The 20,213-nt window shown below is 41.0% G+C and overlaps 1 protein-coding gene across 1 annotated transcript in view; it reads right to left on the bottom strand.

The window, feature by feature from the left end:
• Window positions 1–20,213, bottom strand: part of LOC119823521 (heat shock transcription factor 2 binding protein) — a 93,164-nt gene that overhangs the window by 32,204 nt on the left and 40,747 nt on the right. The window contains exon 8 of the mRNA XM_038343573.1: window positions 8,233–8,336. Within this exon, the coding sequence (XP_038199501.1) occupies window positions 8,233–8,336 (104 nt within the window). The remainder of the gene's footprint in view (window positions 1–8,232; window positions 8,337–20,213) is intronic.

The following is a 20,213-nucleotide window of genomic DNA, read 5'->3' as shown; positions in this document are numbered from 1 at the left end:
TACTTCTCTGAGAGACAACTATCAGTCTGTAATATTTCTTTTAAGGTTTTTACCTATTATCTACCTGCTTCAAAGGTTAATATATTTAGTGGTAGTTTACATTTTTAAAGAATTATTTTTATTCTATGAGTATGCATGTCTGCATACAGTGTGTGCACCACATGTATGCAGTACCTGCAGATGTAAGAAAATGCTGGAGATTCTAAGTGCCAGAAGACCAGGGAGATTGCTGTGAGACTGTCTCTCTTAGGAACGTCAAAAACTACACCACCCATAAAGTCTCATTAACATGACCGGCTAAAAATGAGCTGAACAGGGACAACAACAGAATTGACAGACATGTCAAAGTGGATACGGGGAAAGTCAAAGAGGATTCAACACCACACAAAGAACTGCAGGTAACCAAGAAATGCTGAGTGGAGAAAACAGTCTTCCCCAGGAAGAGGACACTAATTGCTTATCCAGCACCAAATCCAGTCTTGAAAACAAGTTCACATTTTACAGAGTGGGCAGGTTGTACTTGTGTATTTTGGAATATGTATGTATACAACAATTAGTGAAAAAGAGACCATGAATTTGAAAGAAAGCAAGGAGCGATAAATGTGAGGGGTTAGATGGAGGAAAGGGAGAGGGAAATGATGTAATTATAATATAAAAAAATAAAAGAAATATGATTTTAAGCCTGAAATCCTACTTGTAAGAATTCATTAAGAAGTTGGTTGAAATCAAGTTTCTCAAGAAACTTTTTTCCTAAATGGTTCACCTGAAAAATGCAGCCAAAAGATGTGAAGATGGATGGATGGGCAGACTGGCAGATGGACAGGGAGATAACTAACTCTAAAGATCAGCAACAGGGAGAAACCGGGTACTAGGGAAATTCCAAGGAATCCACAAGGATGACCCCAGCTAAGACTCCTAGCAATAATGGAAAGGGTGCCTGAACTGGCCTCCCCCTATAATCAGATTAGTGACTACCCTAATTGTCATCATAGAACCGATATCCAGTAACTGATGGAAGCAGATGCAGTGATCTACAGCCAAGAACTAGGCTGAGCTGGAGTTTAGTTGAAGAGAGGGAGGAGGGATCAATCATATGAGCAAGAGGGGTTAAGATCATGTTGGGGAAAACCACAGAGACAGCTGATCCAAGCTAGTGGGAGCTCAAGGACCCTGGACTGACAGTTGGGAAACCTGCATAGGACCAAACTAGGCCCCCTGAATGCATGTGACAGTTATGTGGGTTGATCTGTTGTGGGGGGCGGTGCTGGAAATGGGACCAGGACTTATCCTGGGTGCCTGAACTAGCTTATTGGAGCCCATTCTCTATGGTGGGATACCTTGCTCAGCCTTGATACAGAGGGAAGGGGCTTGGTCCTGCCAGACTTAGTTGACTCCACAAGGGAGGCCTTACCTGCTCTGAGGAGTAGATGGGGGGCAGTTGGATGGGGGGAATGGAGTTGGTATGTAAAATGAAAAAAATTTTTTTTAGGGCTGGAGAGATGGCTCAGAGGTTAAGAGCATTGCCTGCTCTTCCAAAGGTCCTGAGTTCAATTCCCAGCAACCACATGGTGGCTCATAACCATCTGTAATGGGGGTCTGGTGCCCTCTTCTGGCCTGCAGGCATACACACAGACAGAATATTGTATACATACATACATACATAATAAATAAATAAATAAATATTTTAAAATTTTTTTTTTAAAAAAGTACAAAAAAAAGATTGGCACACAGTAAAAGGCAGGAAATGGAGCGTGAAGAAAAACAACACACAGTTCCAGACCAGAAGTCGTTAGACTCACAACCTAGTACAATCATTTCTAGTGAGACAGGAAAGGGTCACACTCCAGCTCACACAAGCAGCAAGCCTGTGTATCCTACTCAGGCCTCCATCTGACTGGACAAAGCTTATTGCACCAGCTAGGGCCCTCTGCTTTACTCAAGTCTACCAATTTCAAAGTTAATCTCATCTCAAAACATCTTTACAAGTCTATGAGAATGTCTAACTAAATGTGTAGATACAGTGGCCTAGGCAAGTTGATTGGAAGCAAGCTTTCAACCCAGCATGAAAATAGCCTGGCTATTCACTGTTCAACGAAACTTTCCCCCTACAGCACTCAAGGGTCAAAGAAACATATTATCCTAAAGACCAGAGTTGGAGGAGTGTAGTGAGTATTTTGTTTATAATCTAACAAATAAAGCTTGTCTGAAGATCAGAGTTCAGAACTAAGCCACTAGTTAGCCAGAGGCCAGGCAGTGGTGGCACACACCTTTAATCCCAGCACTCAACAGAGAAGAATCTCTGTGAGTTCAAGGCCACCCTGGGCTACAAAAGACTGAATCTGTAGAAAAGTGAAACAGAGCTCACACAAAGGTGATCACAACACTTAGGATCACACGCCTTTAATCCCAGATAGGGAGGTGGAGACAGGAGTGATACGGATGGGTGGAGAGGAGAAAATAAGGCGGGAGGAGACAGGAGCTTAGATGCAGTCTGCGGGTTCATAGAGACAGTTGCAGCATGAGGTTTTGTAGAGACAGCAGCAGTTTGAGGATTCATAGAGACAGGATAGTCCCTTTAGTCTGAGTGTTGGTAGAGGTAAGAACTCTCTGGTGGTTGGTTGCTCTGTTTCTCTGATCTATCAGCTTTGACCCCAATAGCTGACTCCAGGTTTTTATTATTAAGGCCTATATAAATTCACAATACAGAGGAACATGTCTAGTAAGGACCTTTGGAGTTCTCTATTAGGCTATTGCCTAGAATTGAATTTAGGCTTTATCTCCCGTCGTCCAATCCCTGAGCCACAAAATCTGAATTTCAAGTTTGAGTAAGAAGTTCAGTTATACTGACACACCTCTAGTCCCAGCACACAGTAAACTGAGGCAGGAGGATCACAATTTGGAAGCTAAACTAGACTACAAAACAAGTAGTTCTCAGTTAATACAGTTAATGTCCTACTTGAGTTTTATTCTTTAGGTACAATTTACTATTCTAGCTAAAAGCATTTTTAACAATATTTTTCTCTCTCAGCTCTTGGTTCAATGAAGAAAGCTGGTTGGTGGTCTGTTCCCTCCTATTCCTGGCTCCTAACATGAGTTGGACCACAACATGAAAGTTGGACCACAAGAAGCTCTGCAGAAGGTTCTCACATGAAATGATGATGGCTTGGGACACGGAGGACACTTCCTGCTATTCTAATCCCAGGTACAATTTAAAAGCACAGTCTCAGGATTCCAAAAAGACTAGATCTTGATGTGATAGACTAAAAAGAAATCAAGAGTTGCTGGGAGGGCTTAAACAGCCTGATAAGTTGAGAAGGAGAGCTGAAATTCACTGAGACTGGGCAAGCTGTGGACAGGGCTTGTATGGAAAAGGTTGGAATTTGGTATAAACATTGGATGTGAATGTCCACTTGACGTGCATGTGGACTCATCAAACAGAGCTGGCTCTGAGACTGGCGCCCTAGAGGAAGCTCTGAGGTCAAGTTTGTAAAGTCTGTAAAGCATGCCATGCTTCAGGTCACTTGGAGAAGTAAGTGCATGTGAGATGGAGTGTGAGTGCTGTGTGCCCATTCAGCCCTGTATCTTCAGGCAGGGAAGGCAGCACCACAGCTGCCAGTGGGATTCTGACACTAGTCTGCATTAGCAGTTACATAACTTGTGGTCACCACCCAAATACACATTGTCCTCATCAGCTATTTGTTAGGGTTCTGTGCCAGTTCTGTGGTTTAAGAGGAATGTGAAGAATTTGAACCCAGCCTGGGAAAAAGGCAGCCACGTAGATGAACAAATGAAAGAAAAATGAAATCAAGCAAAAGTTAGAGGGAATGAGATGAGCTTCCCAGAGATAAGCACAGCAGCAACTATTCTCTGAAGCAGAGGGTCTGAAAACTCAGAAGTAACTTGCTTAAGTCAAGCAAAGTAAAGGGAAACAAGTTTCCATAGGATACTTAGATCAGAAATAAAGGGGAGAGCCAACACCTGCTGGATTATGGTAAGACCCTGAGGTGGACTCCCACTGTACAGATCAGAAATGTGAAGTTTCAACAGATTAGATCAGTTTTACCAGTACGAAAGTTTCAATTCACATCTGTGTAGTGAGTCTAAAGCTGTTCTCTTTAAACACACCAAGCTCCATAATGGGATTATATGATAACACAGAAATTGATTTCTAAGAGTTAGCAATCTCTTTGCTTCAGACCTTTGAAAAATTATTAATCCTGAGCAAAATCTAGTACATTTTCACAAACTGAATCTACTTAATGGTGTAAGAGTATAGACAGCCAGTCTTCAAATTCTTTCCTGGCCAGAGGTCAAAGGGTCAGGTCCTGAGAGCAACAGTGCAGTCAACAAGCACAAGCAGCACAGTTTCTCAGGCAGCCAGTGTGCTCCTGTTTCCTACTTCACAATAAAACACACTCTCAACTTTCTAAACTGCAGGGCAGGGCTGGGAAAGGAGCTCATTAGCAGACTTGCTAAGCACCGCCTGCAGTTCCAGGTTGCAGTACTGACAACAACAAAAGCAAACTTAAACACACATTAAATTAACATAAAATAGAAAATACACAATTCAGTGGTTAAGCATCTGGGACTTGAGTCCAGCATGTTTTGTTTGACTTTACAAGGAATGCAGCTAAAGGCATCAAGTGAGATGACTTGCAATGGATCTCAGGGTTTGGATGTGCTTGCTGTGTTCAAAGAACAAGGAACTGTCTTCAAGGTTGAGAAAGTCAAGCAGCCCCAGTAGCAAAGTGGTTAAAAAACCTTAGGAACCACTCTATTGTGTCAACGCAGGTAGTCTACAGGCATAGAGAGCACCCAGGAGAGAAGCATAAACTCAGCTGAGATTCTCACTCACCCCACAGACACTTCAAGACCAGCAGTTTCGGCATCAGAGAACACTCAGTCTCAGATCTTCCTTCATAAACAAGCAAACAACTCACAAAGGCTGCTGGAGGGTCACCGATGCAAGCAGAGCCAGACATATTGTTTGAGAGCAAAAGTCTCTGCAAAACCAAGCAATGCCAGTTCCAATGGCTGCTAAAGTAGACCATCTCCAGAATGGAGGTTTATAGCCCTGCCCAGTGCCTGCAGAGCACCTAGGGTAAGGTACAGGGTCATAGAGCAGGCAGTCAGGGTTCAAACCCAACTCCACTGCCACACAGCTGCTAACCTCCAGCAAGCCACTTGGCCTCCTCGTCTGAGAAGGAGGCAATAATGCCCTGCCTTACAGGAGACAAGATAGATCAGAGTACATATGTGGTCCATGTGGAGCGGCAGGAGCTATGGCTCAGTTTGGACTTCCTCTTCAATTATCTTCTCCCTAACCATCTCCCCTAGTCCTACAAGCTAGTACTGTGGATCTGCACACAGACACTAAGTTCAGGAATCACCTAGTTCCATGATGTATTCTCAAGAAAAAAAAAAAAGCTGTTTAGTTGAGTATCCAGGCTTGGGGCACATGAATCTAAAGCCTACTTAACCAGCCTTTAAGCTGTGGAACCCTAGGGTTTCACCCTACTCGTATGTTTACAGATATATGCTGCATTTTGAAGGATCCTGACGACGATGCACTGCTGTCTGAGAAAGAACTTCTTAGTCACAGCTACAGCCAGAATGTCCATGTTTGTGCTGGCTCAATATGCAATGAATAAGACAGACTTTGCACATGACATAGACTGCATTTCAGCACAGGGACCCCAGCCTTAGAGAATCTACATCTCTTCACATGAATAGTAGTGTGCCTGATCCGTCCCCTAGAGTTATATATCTTCATGACAAAGGTGCCAAACACATTCTGCTCTGGTAGGAGAGAATACACTCACTGCAAGGATGTCCACTCTACATACATCCCTCAAATGCCCTAGGACATACAGACACAGGAGAATTACCTACACACCTGGGCTCCTGGCTTAGAAGATTCAATATTGCTAATATGTCAATTCTCCCCTAAATAAACTACTGATTCAACAAATAACCAATAAAATTTCTAAAAGGGTTTCTTGTTTGTACTAAGTGACACATTTATTCTCAAATTCATGGCAAAAGTCTTAGAAACAGCCAAAACAACTTGAAAAAAATAAGATTTAGAGAATTTATGCTTCTCCTCCCCTCTTCTTATTTTTTTGAGACAGGGTTTCCTTGTGTAACAGTCCTAGCTGTCCTGGAATAGTTCTGTAGACCAGGCTGTCCTCAAACTCATAGATCCTCCTGCCTCTGCATCCCAAGTGCTGGGATTAAAGGCATGCACTGCTACTATCTGACTATTCTTCTTTTAAAAATTTTTTAATGATTTATTTATTTTTATTTTATATGCATTGCTGTTTTGCCTGCCTGCCTGTGTAAGAATATCAGATATCCAGGAACTGGAACTACAGACAGTTATGAGCTAGTTGTGAGTGCTGGGAGGTGAATCAGGGTCCTCTGGAAGAGCAGCCAGTGCTCTTAATTGTTGAGCCATGCCCTTGAGGATTTATGCTTCTTAAGATGACAACACCATCACGATTGATTCGAATACATGGAACCATGTTCAACACTTAGTATCAATCTTGGGACAAATGGCTGAGGTGCCTATTTAACACATCAAAGTGGACTCTGGCCACCAGGTTTTCCCATCATCCCTTAGTCCCTTCCTATTACAGTGTCCTGGCTGATATGCCCTGCACACTACCCTAATCTTCAGTCCAAGGACTAGGACGAGTTACCCATCCCCCAGCGGCTCTTCCCTATATAATCCAACCATTTTGGCTATGCCAGTTCTTTTTTTTTTTTTTTTTCACTCTTTTGCCCTTTGGTCTCCTGGTCTCCTAGCTCTCCCTTCCCGCCTCTCCTCATATGACCCAGCTCAGGATCATGTGCATTATTGGCTCTCCCAGAAGTCTCTGTCTTTGGAGATGCTCTTCCTCATATCTACAACAAACCTTCGCCTCTACCATTCCCAGGAGCAGTCATGTCCTCCTTTTTATTTCTTACTTTGATGCAAACACTATTAGTAATAATGCAACAATGTGGTACCAAGACATCTCTATTGGAATATCGAAACCTAAATGGTACAAGCAGACCAAGAACTGTGAGGACAAGCAGTTGGTACTGTATCCTCTGGTGGGAATGTGAATGGCAGAGAAGTTAACAGTTTAAAAACGTGAATATACCTCTTCCATATGACCCAGTCATTCTGTGCCTAGGATCTACCCAAAAGAAATACCAACACATTTCCATGCACAAGAAAGACTCTGTGCCTGTAACATGTCAAAGCTGTATAAACAACCCAAAGGTTCATCTGCATAACTGAACAGTGTATAACAGGAATCAGCGAACTAGTAAGATATAATAATCACTGTAGAAAATAGAAACTAAACTACAATGTAGAAAAGAGGTGAGTGGCCCTCTGAAAAGTGAGAGGCAGGTGGGAGGGAAGGGAAAATGGCCTTGTGGGATGATGCTTTCATTACCTTGACTATGGTAATGATTTTAAAGGTAGATATTTGCACTCAAATGATCAATTTTTCATTTAAGATATATGCAATTATTGGACCTCAATAAAACTATTAGAAAATAGTATTCATATCAAGAGTAACAAAAGTTCAAAACAGATTAATTTGAATTTTAAAAAAATAAAAATTCCATTTTTGTCACTTGAATATTTGAATTATATGTATACATTTTAAGCTTTACAATTATGGTGAAATTGGGACAAAACTTTAGGCTAAATTAGTAGTGAAGGTAAACAAGAAAGGAAGCACTAAGGTTAAGATTCATTTTATTTACAATTAAAGATACATCCATATGCAACTTCATATTTCATTCTGCCTAGACTTCTGGACTTTTCCTTCCATGTCCACCACATATCTACTATTCTGAAGGAGAATGTTTGTGCTGTTTTATAAAATGATCTTTGTGTCAAAGGCCACAACTAAAACTAAAATCTATAGTTGAGAAACATAATGAGGAACTACTAGTATACCAGTTGGCTTTCTAGAGTAGGAAGTTATTTGGGGAGGAGCAGGGCTTTGAGAACCCAGTGTCTGAGGGTACCAAGGTTTGAAAGCTGCCACCACAAAAGAATATTCTTCTTCCTCTTCCATCCCCAGAAGCCACAACAACAAAAGAGAAAAGTCAGTTTTAAAGAGTAAACATTGTAAAAAATATGGTTCCTGATTTCTAATACACCAATACCTCCTCCAGCTGGGTTAGCATATGACTGACTATACGAGAACATAGCAGAACACTGCTTACCGTTCAAAAGCCACCGCAGCAAAGGGATAAATCCAGGACTCTCACTGATGTATTTCAAGCCTTTTGAATTGATGCTCACATTGTATAGGGACATCAGCATTAGACTGAAATGCAAAAGAATACAGTGCTGACTTTATGTGTTATCCACATTGTATTTCACCTTGAATCATCCCCTAAACATATTTACATCTCACATGTCCAACTATAACATATGGGTAGAACAATAACAAAGCAGACACCATGTTTAATGGTTTTAATCTGCAGAAGGCTATTACATATGGGGAAGTTTTAGCAATAACATTGTGACACTACCTTCTGTGTATAGAACCACAGGCAGAGAATCTTACGGGAAACCCCTACAACCCTGTTTGCCAATGTCTTTGGCCTTGTAGTACCAAGCCTATATTTATATCTAGGCAACTCTCAGTTTATAAGTGTACTACTGTGTTCTTAAGGTTCAATGAAGTCATCTAAAGTCTAGTCATAGCTCTTATCCAAAGAATGCATGGTGGTCTGAATGGGAATGGTTCATAGGCTCATATGTTTGAATACCTAGTCCCCTGGTAACAAAACTATCTGGGAAGGATTGAGAGGGATGGTCTTGTTGGAGGAAGTGTGTCACTGAGAGCAGACCTTGAGGTTTCAAGACTTGTGCCATTCCCAGTGTGTTCTCTATTTCCTATTTGTGGGTTGAGATGTGAACTCTCAGTTGGGGCTCCTTTGCCATGCCTGTCGACCTGCTGTCATGCTCCCCACCTTGACAGTGATGGACTCTTACCCCTCCTGGACCATAAGATCCAAATTCCTCTTATTAGTTACCTTGCTCACAGCAATTTGTCACAGCAACAAAACTTAAATAAGACAGAATTGGACTATGTGCACTGACAGATCTGACCATCTGGGTTTGGAGGATTTGGAATGCTCTGAAACTTTGGGCTAGAAAAATGGTTAAACATCATCAGCAGAACTGAATGAGCCATTCTAATAGGAGCTTAGAAGACAGTGCTGAGCGCAACAAGGCCTAAGAAATTTTCTGCTCCTAGAGGGTAATAGCAAATCAAGGCTGCTGCAAAAGTGATTCTAGAGGGACAAAGCTCACCCCAAATTGGTAGTCAAACATGGTAGTGTCATCCATAAAGTGCTAGCTTTCATGTCACGAAGGATCCCACTAAAGGGATCATAGAATCTTCCTCTGTGGTTACAGAGAGCTGCTGAGGTCCGGTATATGGCAGTAGACTCCCTGCATGGAGGCTCTAAGAGGCCATCATGTGAAACTATGAAAGTAAATCCTAGGCCGGATTGGAAGTCCCAAGATACTGGAAATGACAGAGCCATGAAACATCTGTCAAGAAGAGCTTCAGACAGGGAATGAGGTCAGGCCAAGAGCAAGAAATGTGTTATAGGCAGCGAAGCAGGAAGGAAGAGCCATCTAAGCTCTTTTGACATTAGACTGAAGCTACAAGATTTGGAGTTGCACTCCTGGGTTTCAGCCTTGCTCTGGTCCAGCATTTCCTTACTATGATCTTGATGCACAGATATTGGGGTTGAACCTGAAGACAAGAAAAGCAAAGCAGCCAGCCACAGGCTCTTATCTTGACCTCGGTTCATAAATGGTGATCCTGCTTCCAGGAAACCTTAGAATGCAACTGAAACTGAGAGCTGTCTCCTCCTGTTCTGAGATTAAGGGCGTGCACCACTACAGCCTGGTTTCTATGGCAAACTAGTGTGGCTACTGGGATAGAAGGTGTGTGTCACCACTGCCTGCTCTAAAACAGCCAGTGTGGCCATTTTATTTTTCTGATCTTCAGGCAAACTTTATTAAAATGTAAATAAAATGGCATATTTCCCGTTTTTGTCTAAAATAAAGAAAAAGCTATAATTAATAAAAGGAAAACTGTATATAATACGTATAATAACTATATACAGGCAAGAACTACATCAACAATGTCTAGTCCATTTGCATTTGACAAATTCAGCTCAGTAAGTCCAAAGACTTGTACCTAATTTACGTTTTATCATAACTTGCTTTCTGTGTCAGGTAAACAAGGAAAACTATAACTATCTAGTCTTCAACTCCCTCAGAGACCCAAGAAGGAAATAACATTAACTGAGTAAGCAGGAAGTGCAAGCAAGCAACTTCCAAAAAATGTGAGAAATGACAGAAACAGTTGGCTGCCTGGACAGTCACCCAAAGTTCCTCTGCAATGTTGAAGCATCCATCTTTGGCATACAGGCCTAGCATATCAAAAAGATTTTCCTGTGAAGCAGGATATTCTGAAGGGCTGTTACTCCTTTTCTTGACAATGTTTGGCAATCACTTTGTGTCCTGCTTGTCTAATTAGGACAATATACTGTCAGTAGTCAAGCTGGGGCATTTTCTTGCCCATGGCTTACTTTTTGCCACAAAGAAAGTAAAGTCCATGTGGAGTTTCTTTGATGCCCATTATAGTCTCTGAAGTAGATTCATGCTGCCAGGAGCAGACATGTCTCACTGTCATAAAAAAGAGCCTATGTTATTAAAACATCATAAATGCCATATTCTGTAGAGCTCTGAAGTGTTTGAAGATGACTTGTCTATCTAAAATATATCTTTGTTTGACCTTGAAAACATATCCAATGTGACTACAAGTTTGACTATAATAGGTGACTAATTACTAACCTGCATTTCCTTACTATCCTAAACAATTGGTGGTAATAATTTTCAAGGACTAGAGATTTGCATTACATTGTTAAATGAGCTGTATAGGTATAATACCTTGAACAAGATTAGAAACATATGTACAGTATGTTTTTAACAAAATTAATCTCAAATTTGTGTCAATATACAAAATATGTATATAATATACAAAACTCTACTCCAATGTAAAACATTAAAAACTAGTAGTTGCATTTCAAAAGTAGACTCAATAATCTACTTTTTATCTATATCATACCTTTTTCTTTTCAGAGTAGATTAAATAATCTACCCTTTTATCCTATCATATCTGTAATATCAATAACCCATTGAATGACCCAAAACCACCCACTACCAACTCTTGGGAATATGGACATCACATTCTTAAGTTTACTTTCTGCTATCTAGTGGCGATGGTATCTTTATGGGGTCCTGAAAAAACAATTATTTCTAGGAATGTCCTGTCTACAAATCCTTCTTAGATGGACCATTCTACCACAATTAAAGCATTGGTATTTTGATGTCTCTTCATACCGTTGGAAATTGCTTCTCCTACCCAAGCCTCAGTGATATAGTCAAAGAACTCAATATTGGTTGTGTGTGGGATCCATTCATCCATTGGTGCTGCTCTGACCTTTAAGGGCTCAAGTATCTTTTGCATTCTAAATTAGCATTTTCAAAAGCAAAAGATTCAATGAGTACTCATCTAGCTCCAGGATCTGCTATCCCAATTTGTACAGCTTTAATTAATCTTTGCAAAAAAAAATTACTAAAGGGTTCTCTTTGGCCTTGTATAACCTTAGTATAAGATTCAATTCTTTTTCCTAGTTCTTGAATCCTGTTCCAAGCATTCAAGGCTGCTCTACAACATAGGGACAATATGTGTTCATTATATGTAGCTTAACTATCCAGATCAGTATTAGGGCCCTCACCAAGAATTTGATCTTGAGAGGCTCAAAACCTGACTCTGCCTTGAGGTTCAAGGGCCTTAGTTTCCTCTCTCAAATAACTCTTTCACTTAAACTGTGGACCATGGTCTAGTACAGCTGAGACTAGTTGAAGCCAATTATTTAGAGTGATCTTATTTCTTGAAGCCCATGTATTTAGTAACTGCCTTACATATGGTGAATACATGCCAGATACTACCTCCTCCTTAATATCTTTTGGATCTTTCACACATATAGGCTCCTATTTACATTCTGTATATCCTTTCTGGTATGTAATATTTGCTGGCTTTTCAGAAGTAGTAACAAGATAAGTAGCTAAAACTCTTGGTAAGTCATCTGTGATTCTGAGAGGTACTAGCTATGTTAAGTCTTTACTATTGTCTTTTGTCTGTATCTCATCTCCTTGTTTAGTGGTTCTGACAAATTCTTCAATAGTTTCAAATCTTTTTATCACCATGCTTCATTTGGCACCCAACATTTGGGGTATAAATTCATAAAAAAAGCCATTTGCCTGAGACTTTTTAGCCACCAGCCCCGGCCAGAGCTGGGATTGGAATTCCAGCTCTAAGAATTGGAACCTAAACCTAGCCACCTGGGTTCTGGAGAATCACTAGTGTTCCCAGCTCCACTCCCCCTGGTTTAGCTTCCTCTCCTGTTGTGCCCATGCTTGATGCCACCCAGAGACAGATATTGGGGTTCAACCTGAAGACAAGCAAAGCAAAGCAGCCAGCCATAGGCTCTTACCTCAACTTCAGTCCATAAATGGTGATTCTGCTTCCAGGAAAGCTCAGAATGAGACTGAGACTGAGAGCTGTCTTCTTCTGTTTTATAATCCTCTTTAGTTCTGGGATTAAGGGCATGTACCACTACAGCCTGGTTTCTATGGCAAGCTAGAGTGGCTACTGGAATTAACAGTGTGTGTCGTCACTGTCTGATCTGTAAGGCTGGCCAGTGTGGCTATTTTACTTTTCTGATCTTCAGGCAAGCTTTATTTATTAAAATACAAATGAAATACCACTACACACCTCTATTCCTCCATTCTGGAATGGCAATATATATTCTATACCATTGCATGTTATTATAAGTATATAATTTGCTTTTTGATTTTTACAATGGGTTACAGTTAAGATATTGCCTTGAATCTCAGAAGAGATTTTTAACTTTGGACTTTTAACCATATTGAGACACTTTAAGGGACTTCTAAAGTTGGACTAAATGCATTTTACTATATGGCCTTGAGCCTATGAGAGTCAGAGAGTGGAATATATTTATTTGAATGAGAATGTCTCATAGGCTAACATGTTTACTTGGACCCCAGTATTGAATGAAATTGTTTGGGAAGGATTAGAAAGTGTGACCTTGTTGAAGGAGGTGTGTCACTGGTGGTGGGTGATAAGGTTTCAAATTACTCCATGCCATTACCAGTGTGTTCTGTTTCCCATCTGTGGGTTAACATGTGAGCTCTCAGATGAGGCTCCATCACCATGCTTATTTGTTTGTTTCCATACTCCCTGCAGTGATAAACTCTTAACCCTCTAGAACCATAAGCCCAAATAGACCCCTCATTTTATAAGTTGTTTGGACATGGTGTTTTATTATTACAATAGGAAAGAAACTACAACAGTATGTAGCATACAACATCAGCCAGGCCAGGCCAGGCAGCTTAACCCACCTCATCACAACCCCATCATCTGAACCAACCAGGCAATGACCCCAGTAAAACAGGATTTTATACACTGTTCTGAACAACTGCCAATTCAAGTGTCCAACAGAAGCTAGAAACTATAGCCCTTTAGTTTCTGGAGGTGCTGTTATAAAACATGGAAACTCCCAGATCCTTCATACTGCTAAGCAATAAAACAGACCAGACAAGGTTTGAGAAATGGCTTCCTGTATTTGCCACACAAGCATCAGGAACTGGGTTCAAATCCCCAGAACCTGCATAAAGGTAGATATAGTGGAGCACATTTATAATCTCAGTGCTCCTACAACACAATGGGAGTGAAGACAAGAGACTTCCTGGAGGCTCACAGGCCAGGTAACCTGAAAATCACAGCAGCAAACAAGAGACCCTGTCTAAAAAAGACAGAAGCTGAAGTCTGACACCTGAAGTTATCCATGGCCTCTACATGTGTGTCATGGCATGTACATGCTCACAATCACATACATACATGTGCTCTGTGACATGTCATGTGAATACATGACAGGCCTGTATTCCACACAGATACCATACACACACACACACACACACACACACACACACACAGAAAGAAGAAAGGCTAGAGAACAGCTGTGGGTGTAAGTCAGTGGCAGAGCACTACTCATCATGCCAACGCCTTAGGTCTCATCCCACCACTGGGAAGAAGGGCTAGTAGACTGATGTGGGAGAGTCTTCTGTTTGAGTTGATTTCATTGGCTAAAGAAACTGCCTGGCCCATTTGATAGACCGCCCCTTAGGTGGGTGGAGTAGACAGAACAGGAAGAGGAAGTGAGGTAGAAGGATCAGTAAGATGCCACACCTCTCCTAAGTTAGGCAGACTGCCGTGCCTCTCCTCAGAGAGAGATGCCAGATGCGATGAAGCTCCAGCCCAAGATGGACGTACGCTAGAATCTACCTGGTAAGGCACCACTTTGTGGTGTTACACAGATTATTAGATATGGGTTAGTCAAGATGTGAGTAAAAGGCTGAAAATAATGGGCCAGGCAGTATTTAAAAGAATACAGTTTGTGTGTTGTTATTTCGAGGTATAAGCTAGCCGGTGGCCGGGAGCTGGGCAGGATGAAAAGCAGGCCTGCCCGCAGCTCCACACTACAGAGTGGCGCTCAACGTGGACAACTGAATCCACAGAAAGCTTGAGAAAGCTTGGGAAAGAATAGAGTAAAGCATGTTTTCTTGATAACAGCAACTTCTCGGGTCTGAGCAAGCGCTCTCATCTAAGAGAGGCTTCCTGACTCAGCTTCAGCTGCAAACCCTGCAGCTCATTAAGAGGTCCTGCCACAAAACACTTAAATGGTGTTGATGAAAAGCTGACTGCATGCTTGTTTGTTTTCAGCGGTAGCAGGAAAAAAGTGCTGTTTTAAAATGCTGGCGTTCTGGTCTGTACTGTCAGGACAAACTCTGACTCTTTCAAGCAGGCGGTCCTGACTGTTGTTTGACACTGTTGCAGCTTGCTTGCTGGCAGGGACCTTGAAATGCCATAGAGTTGTGGCGATAAACATGGCTTCTGCGGGAACCTCCGCCATGAGGCTAGAAAGCTAAGGCATGGGCTGGATCCAGCCGCCAAAGTTACGGCTTTAGTTCTACCGATTTTGGTGGGTAAATTAAAGACTTATGTGGTCACAAAAAGAGAGATATACAGTAAAAGAAAGATTCAAAGTTGAAGAAAATGTCTAAATGGTTTACAATGTATTAAAAGTATATGCAGGCTAGTTAAAGTTCTTAAAAGTAAAAAAGAAAAAGAAAAAAGGAAGTAGTTTGTTATGGTGGTACACACCTTTAATCCCAACACTTGGGAGGCAAGGTAGATTGACCTCTGTTACTTCAAGGTGTGGTAGCACACACCTTTAATCCGAATGCCTGGGAGGCAGAGACAGACAGATCTCTGTGAGTTCAAGGTGTGGTAGTACACACCTTTAATCCCAGAACTTGGAAGGCAGAGGCTGACGGATCTCTGAGAGTTCAAGGACAGCCTGGTCTGCAGAGTTATTCCAGGACAAAGATATACAAAGAACTTATCAAAAAATAAAAAAAAAAAGTAAAAATAAACGAAATAGAGGTTAAAATAAAGCCGTACAAAGATGGAAAATATACGGAGAATCTTGATACTGTATACTATTATACTCTCTTTGAATTGTTTGAATGCTGAGGAAGAAGCAATAGCTGCTAAAAGATATTTGTTTACAAATGCTGCTGAACTAATCCAAGATAGATATTTTGAAAATACCTTGACTTCAGAATTTAGATCTAAGGATATGATGCTTTGGAAAGGAGTTTCTTTTGTTTTTACAGAAAATGAGACCGTGTGGATTGCTTCTATCCCAATATGGTATGATAGACCACGCCCTCCTGAAAGGTTGCTGTGAACACCTTCAGAAAATTACTTCACCCAACTGATGACTGAGATGAACCTGGCACACAGGTTACACCATAAAAGACCTAATTAACAGCATCCCCATTCAGCATGAAGCAGTTTGGAGAGAAATAACTGCGCCCATATTCCCAAATATTGTTTATAAGTGTTCTTTTACATTTAAAGGGGGATATGATATGGAGATGAATAATTTGCATTGATATGGATTTTGCTTTAGTGATTTAAATTTAAGGTCAATTTTGTTATATGTATATGTATTTCTGATACTGATTAATGTATTGTGATTGTGTAGTTCATTTAAAAATGTAATGTATATAGGTTGTTAATGGATAGTTATCAATATTAGTAAAACTTGTAGTTATGTTAGTTAGATTTTCTAGCTATATAGAGATTTATTTAAGTTACATAGGCATTCTTCATATCTTTCAAAAACTACAGAATATCGCATTTTAGATGTTTTAATAACTTAAGGCTTTTCATGACAATGAGACACATCAGCTCCTGGCAGCACCAATCTACTTCAAGAGGAAGATGGGCATCGAAGAGGATCCTTATTGAGTTTGATAGCCATTTGGGCAAGAAACTGCTCTTGCCTGGACTATTGCATAAACTGGACATAGAGAACCCTCAGAGAGACGACTGCTGAACTTGCCTAAAAGTGAGATGATCTTTCGGGATTCCTGATTCATGAAAGAGTCTGCGAGACATTCTGCAGGACACAGCAGAAAGTGACTGAACTGCCTTTGAAATTTCCTGCTTCATGGAAATGTCTCTGGATACTATGGGCCTGAAGGCTGAAGATGGATGCCCCAACAGTACAAAGGAACTTTGGGTGACTGTCCAGGCAGCGAGATGTCTCTGTCATTTCTAGAGTTTTGTAAGTTGCTTATTTCTTATTTACTTAGGTAATATTATCTCCTTCTGGAGTCTTTGATGGAGTTGAAGAATGGATAGATAAAGTTTTCCTTTGTTATGATAAAAGATAAAATGGATATAATATTGTAACTAATTTTTACTTGATAACTATTTTGTTATATGTAATTTTACTATGTTAAAGTTAAAGCCTTTCTTTTATTGTTTAAACAGAAAAAGGGGAAATGATGTGGGAGAGTCTTCTGTTTGAGTTGATTTCATTGGCTAATAAACTGCCTGGCCCATTTGATAGACCGCCCCTTAGGTGGGTGGAGTAGACAGAACAGGAAGAGGAAGTGAGGTAGAAGGATCAGTAAGATGCCACACCTCTCCTAAGTTAGGCAGACTGCCGTGCCTCTCCTCAGAGAGAGATGCCAGATGCGATGAAGCTCCAGCCCAAGATGGAAGTACGCTAGAATCTACCTGGTAAGGCACCACTTTGTGGTGTTACACAGATTATTAGATATGGGTTAGTCAAGATGTGAGTAAGAGCCTGAAAATAATGGGCCAGGCAGTATTTAAAAGAATACAGTTTGTGTGTTGTTATTTCGAGGTATAAGCTAGCCGGTGGCCGGGAGCTGGGCAGGATGAAAAGCAGGCCTGCCCGCAGCTCCACACTACAGTAGACAAATTGTATGTACAACATTTGACATAGGCACAAGCATCCAAATGAACTTGAAAGCTGCTGTGCCTCTCCTATTTCCTTTTGCCCAAATTTTTTAATGACAAGACTTCATTTTAAAATTGCCACTGAGCTTGCAAGAAATGAAAGGAGCAACTAACTCTTTGATCAAGTCCAAAGTGGGAGGTGAGACAGATCATGACAGGTTCCAGAAGCTGAGAGCTTCTATTACAGTGTCTTCCTTCATGTAGAGAGACTGAAAGAAAAGCCCCAGGCAGTCACAGAACCTGCTGAGAACCAGAAAAGAACAAATTTTCAAGCCTGGCATGAACTCATGCTGTCAGCAAGCCTGAAACATTTACAACCCAATAACTTAATGTACAGTAGGCCCAGAATGGGAGATTCCCCAGTCTTCTACCAAGTCTTCCAAGAAGCACAAAAACACTCCTAAAAAATGTGGGTTCGTATCACAGATCACTGCATGAAAAATATCAAGACTGCACCAATAATAGCCAGCATAAGAACAGTGGCAGATGGGGCTGGAGAGATGGCTCAGTGGTTAAGAGCATTGCCTGCTCTTCTAAAGGTCCTGAGTTCAATTCCCAGCAACCACATGGTGGCTAGCAACCACATGGTGGCTCACAACCATCTGTAATGGGGTCTGGTGCCCTCTTCTGGCCTACAGGCATACACACAGACAGAATATTGTATACATAATAGATAGATAAATAAATAAATAAACAAACAAACAAACAGTGGCAGAGCCAGAGCCAAATAATTTTCAGGCATTATAGGTATCAACCACAGAATAGAAGACACATATTCTAAGTAAAATACTTCGTTGCTATTTTGGGGGTTTGCTAGGTTTTGTTTTTTAAAACAGGTTCTCACTATGTAGTCCTGAGTGGCTTGGAACTAGAAACTCAGATCAGGATGGCCTTGAATTGACAGGGATCAGCCTGCCTCTGTATCCTAAGTGCTAAAATTAAAGGCATGCACCTCTATGCCCAGTAGTAAAAAGTAAGAGAAACTAAATCATGACCGAGAAGCTACAGTTACTGTTATAAAACACCAGGCAAAACAAAAAAGCAAAACCTGGGTTGGGGAGCTGACTCAGTCTGTAAAGAGCTTACTATGCATGTATGAGGACCGGAGTTCAATGTGAAGCACCCACACAGGAATAAAGAACAATTGGGGAAGACACTCAACAGCAACTTCTGGTCTCCACACATTCATGAATACATATATATACAAATAAGGACATACACGTGTACATGCAAAACTTTTTAACAAAATTTATAAAAATGAAAACTATGAAGTTTGGAGAGAGTTCAGCAGTTAAGAACACTGGCTGCTCTTGCAGAGGACCTAGTTCAGTTCCCAGCACTCATGCAGAATGGTTCACCATCACATATGGCTCCAAGAGATCCAATATATTTTCTGAACTCCACAGACACCTGTACTCACGTGCACATGCCCACCACAGACACATAGGTTTTTAATTAAAAATTCATTTTAAAAATAAGCAAACTAGCCGGGCGGTGGTGGCGCACGCCTTTAATCCCAGCACTCGGGAGACAGAGGCAGGCGGATCTCTGTGAGTTCGAGGCCAGCCTGGTCTACAAGAGCTAGTTCCAGGTCAGGCTCTAAAAAAAAAAGCTGCAGAGAAACCCTGTCTCGAAAAAACCAAAAAAAAAATAATAATAATAAGCAAACTATAAGTTTCAAAAGTTCCCGAACATGTGGGAAAAGGGAAATAATAAACAAAAACAAAGTAAAGGAAAAAATAAATGAGAGTAGCTAGAGAGAAAAATTCCAACTTTCTTCCAATTAGGACTCCTTGAAGGAGTTCCAGAAAGATACAGCAGAAAATGTGTTTCAAAGGTAAGGTTGAGACTTTTTCAAAAATGAGCAAACAGACTTCAGACTAGAATAAACACAGATCTACACACATCACAATCTGACCACAGTATAAAAAATAATGAGTGTTCCAAAGTGTCAGAAAAAAAAAAAGACATCCTATGGAACCTGTACTCTCAGCATCAAAGACAGAGGTCGGGGCTGGAGAGATGGCTCAGAGGTTAAGAGCACTGCCTGCTCTTCCAAAGGTCCTGAGTTCAATTCCCAGCAACCACATGGTGGCTCACAACCATCTGTAATGGGGTCTGTTACCCTCTTCTGGCCTGCAGGCATACATGTACACAGGATATTATATACATAATAAAAAAAAAGACAGAGGTCAGGAATGGGGAGGAGCTCAACCGAGGAAACATTTACTGTGCAAGTCCACAGACCCAAGTCTGGATCTCCATAATCTACATAAAGTGTGACATGGGGACTATGCAGCAGTTTCCTCAAGTTCCTTCCAGCTCGGAGGGCAACCTCTTAAGATACAGAATGTAAAGGTAAGTGAGACAACAGGATGTTCTAGAATACTATGCTTACCAGGAGGTGAAAAGACATGCTTTTTGGGGGGTTGTAGGGGTAAAACAATCCATCCTGCAGGGAAGCCCATTAAGACAGGAAGCAAACAATTCAAAATAGCTTCAGGAAGTCCCTGAAACTGACCAGACTCACTAGGCCTTTTCTTCCTCAAGAGTATATAAATGTTAAGAATGCTGAGAGTCACTCCTCAGACAACTCAAACCGTAAAAATGACTCTGAAACTCTGAAGCAAGAACCACCCAAACTATCTAGAAGAAATAAAGTCTGGCTGAATTGCCTGGAAGAGGCTC

The sequence above is a fragment of the Arvicola amphibius genome, chromosome 9 (genome assembly GCF_903992535.2).
Source record: "Arvicola amphibius chromosome 9, mArvAmp1.2, whole genome shotgun sequence".
In the NCBI taxonomy this organism is placed as follows: Eukaryota; Metazoa; Chordata; class Mammalia; order Rodentia; family Cricetidae; genus Arvicola; species Arvicola amphibius.
The sequence above is the reverse complement of the archived record's forward strand: the minus strand, read 5'-3'. Positions and strand labels throughout refer to the sequence as shown.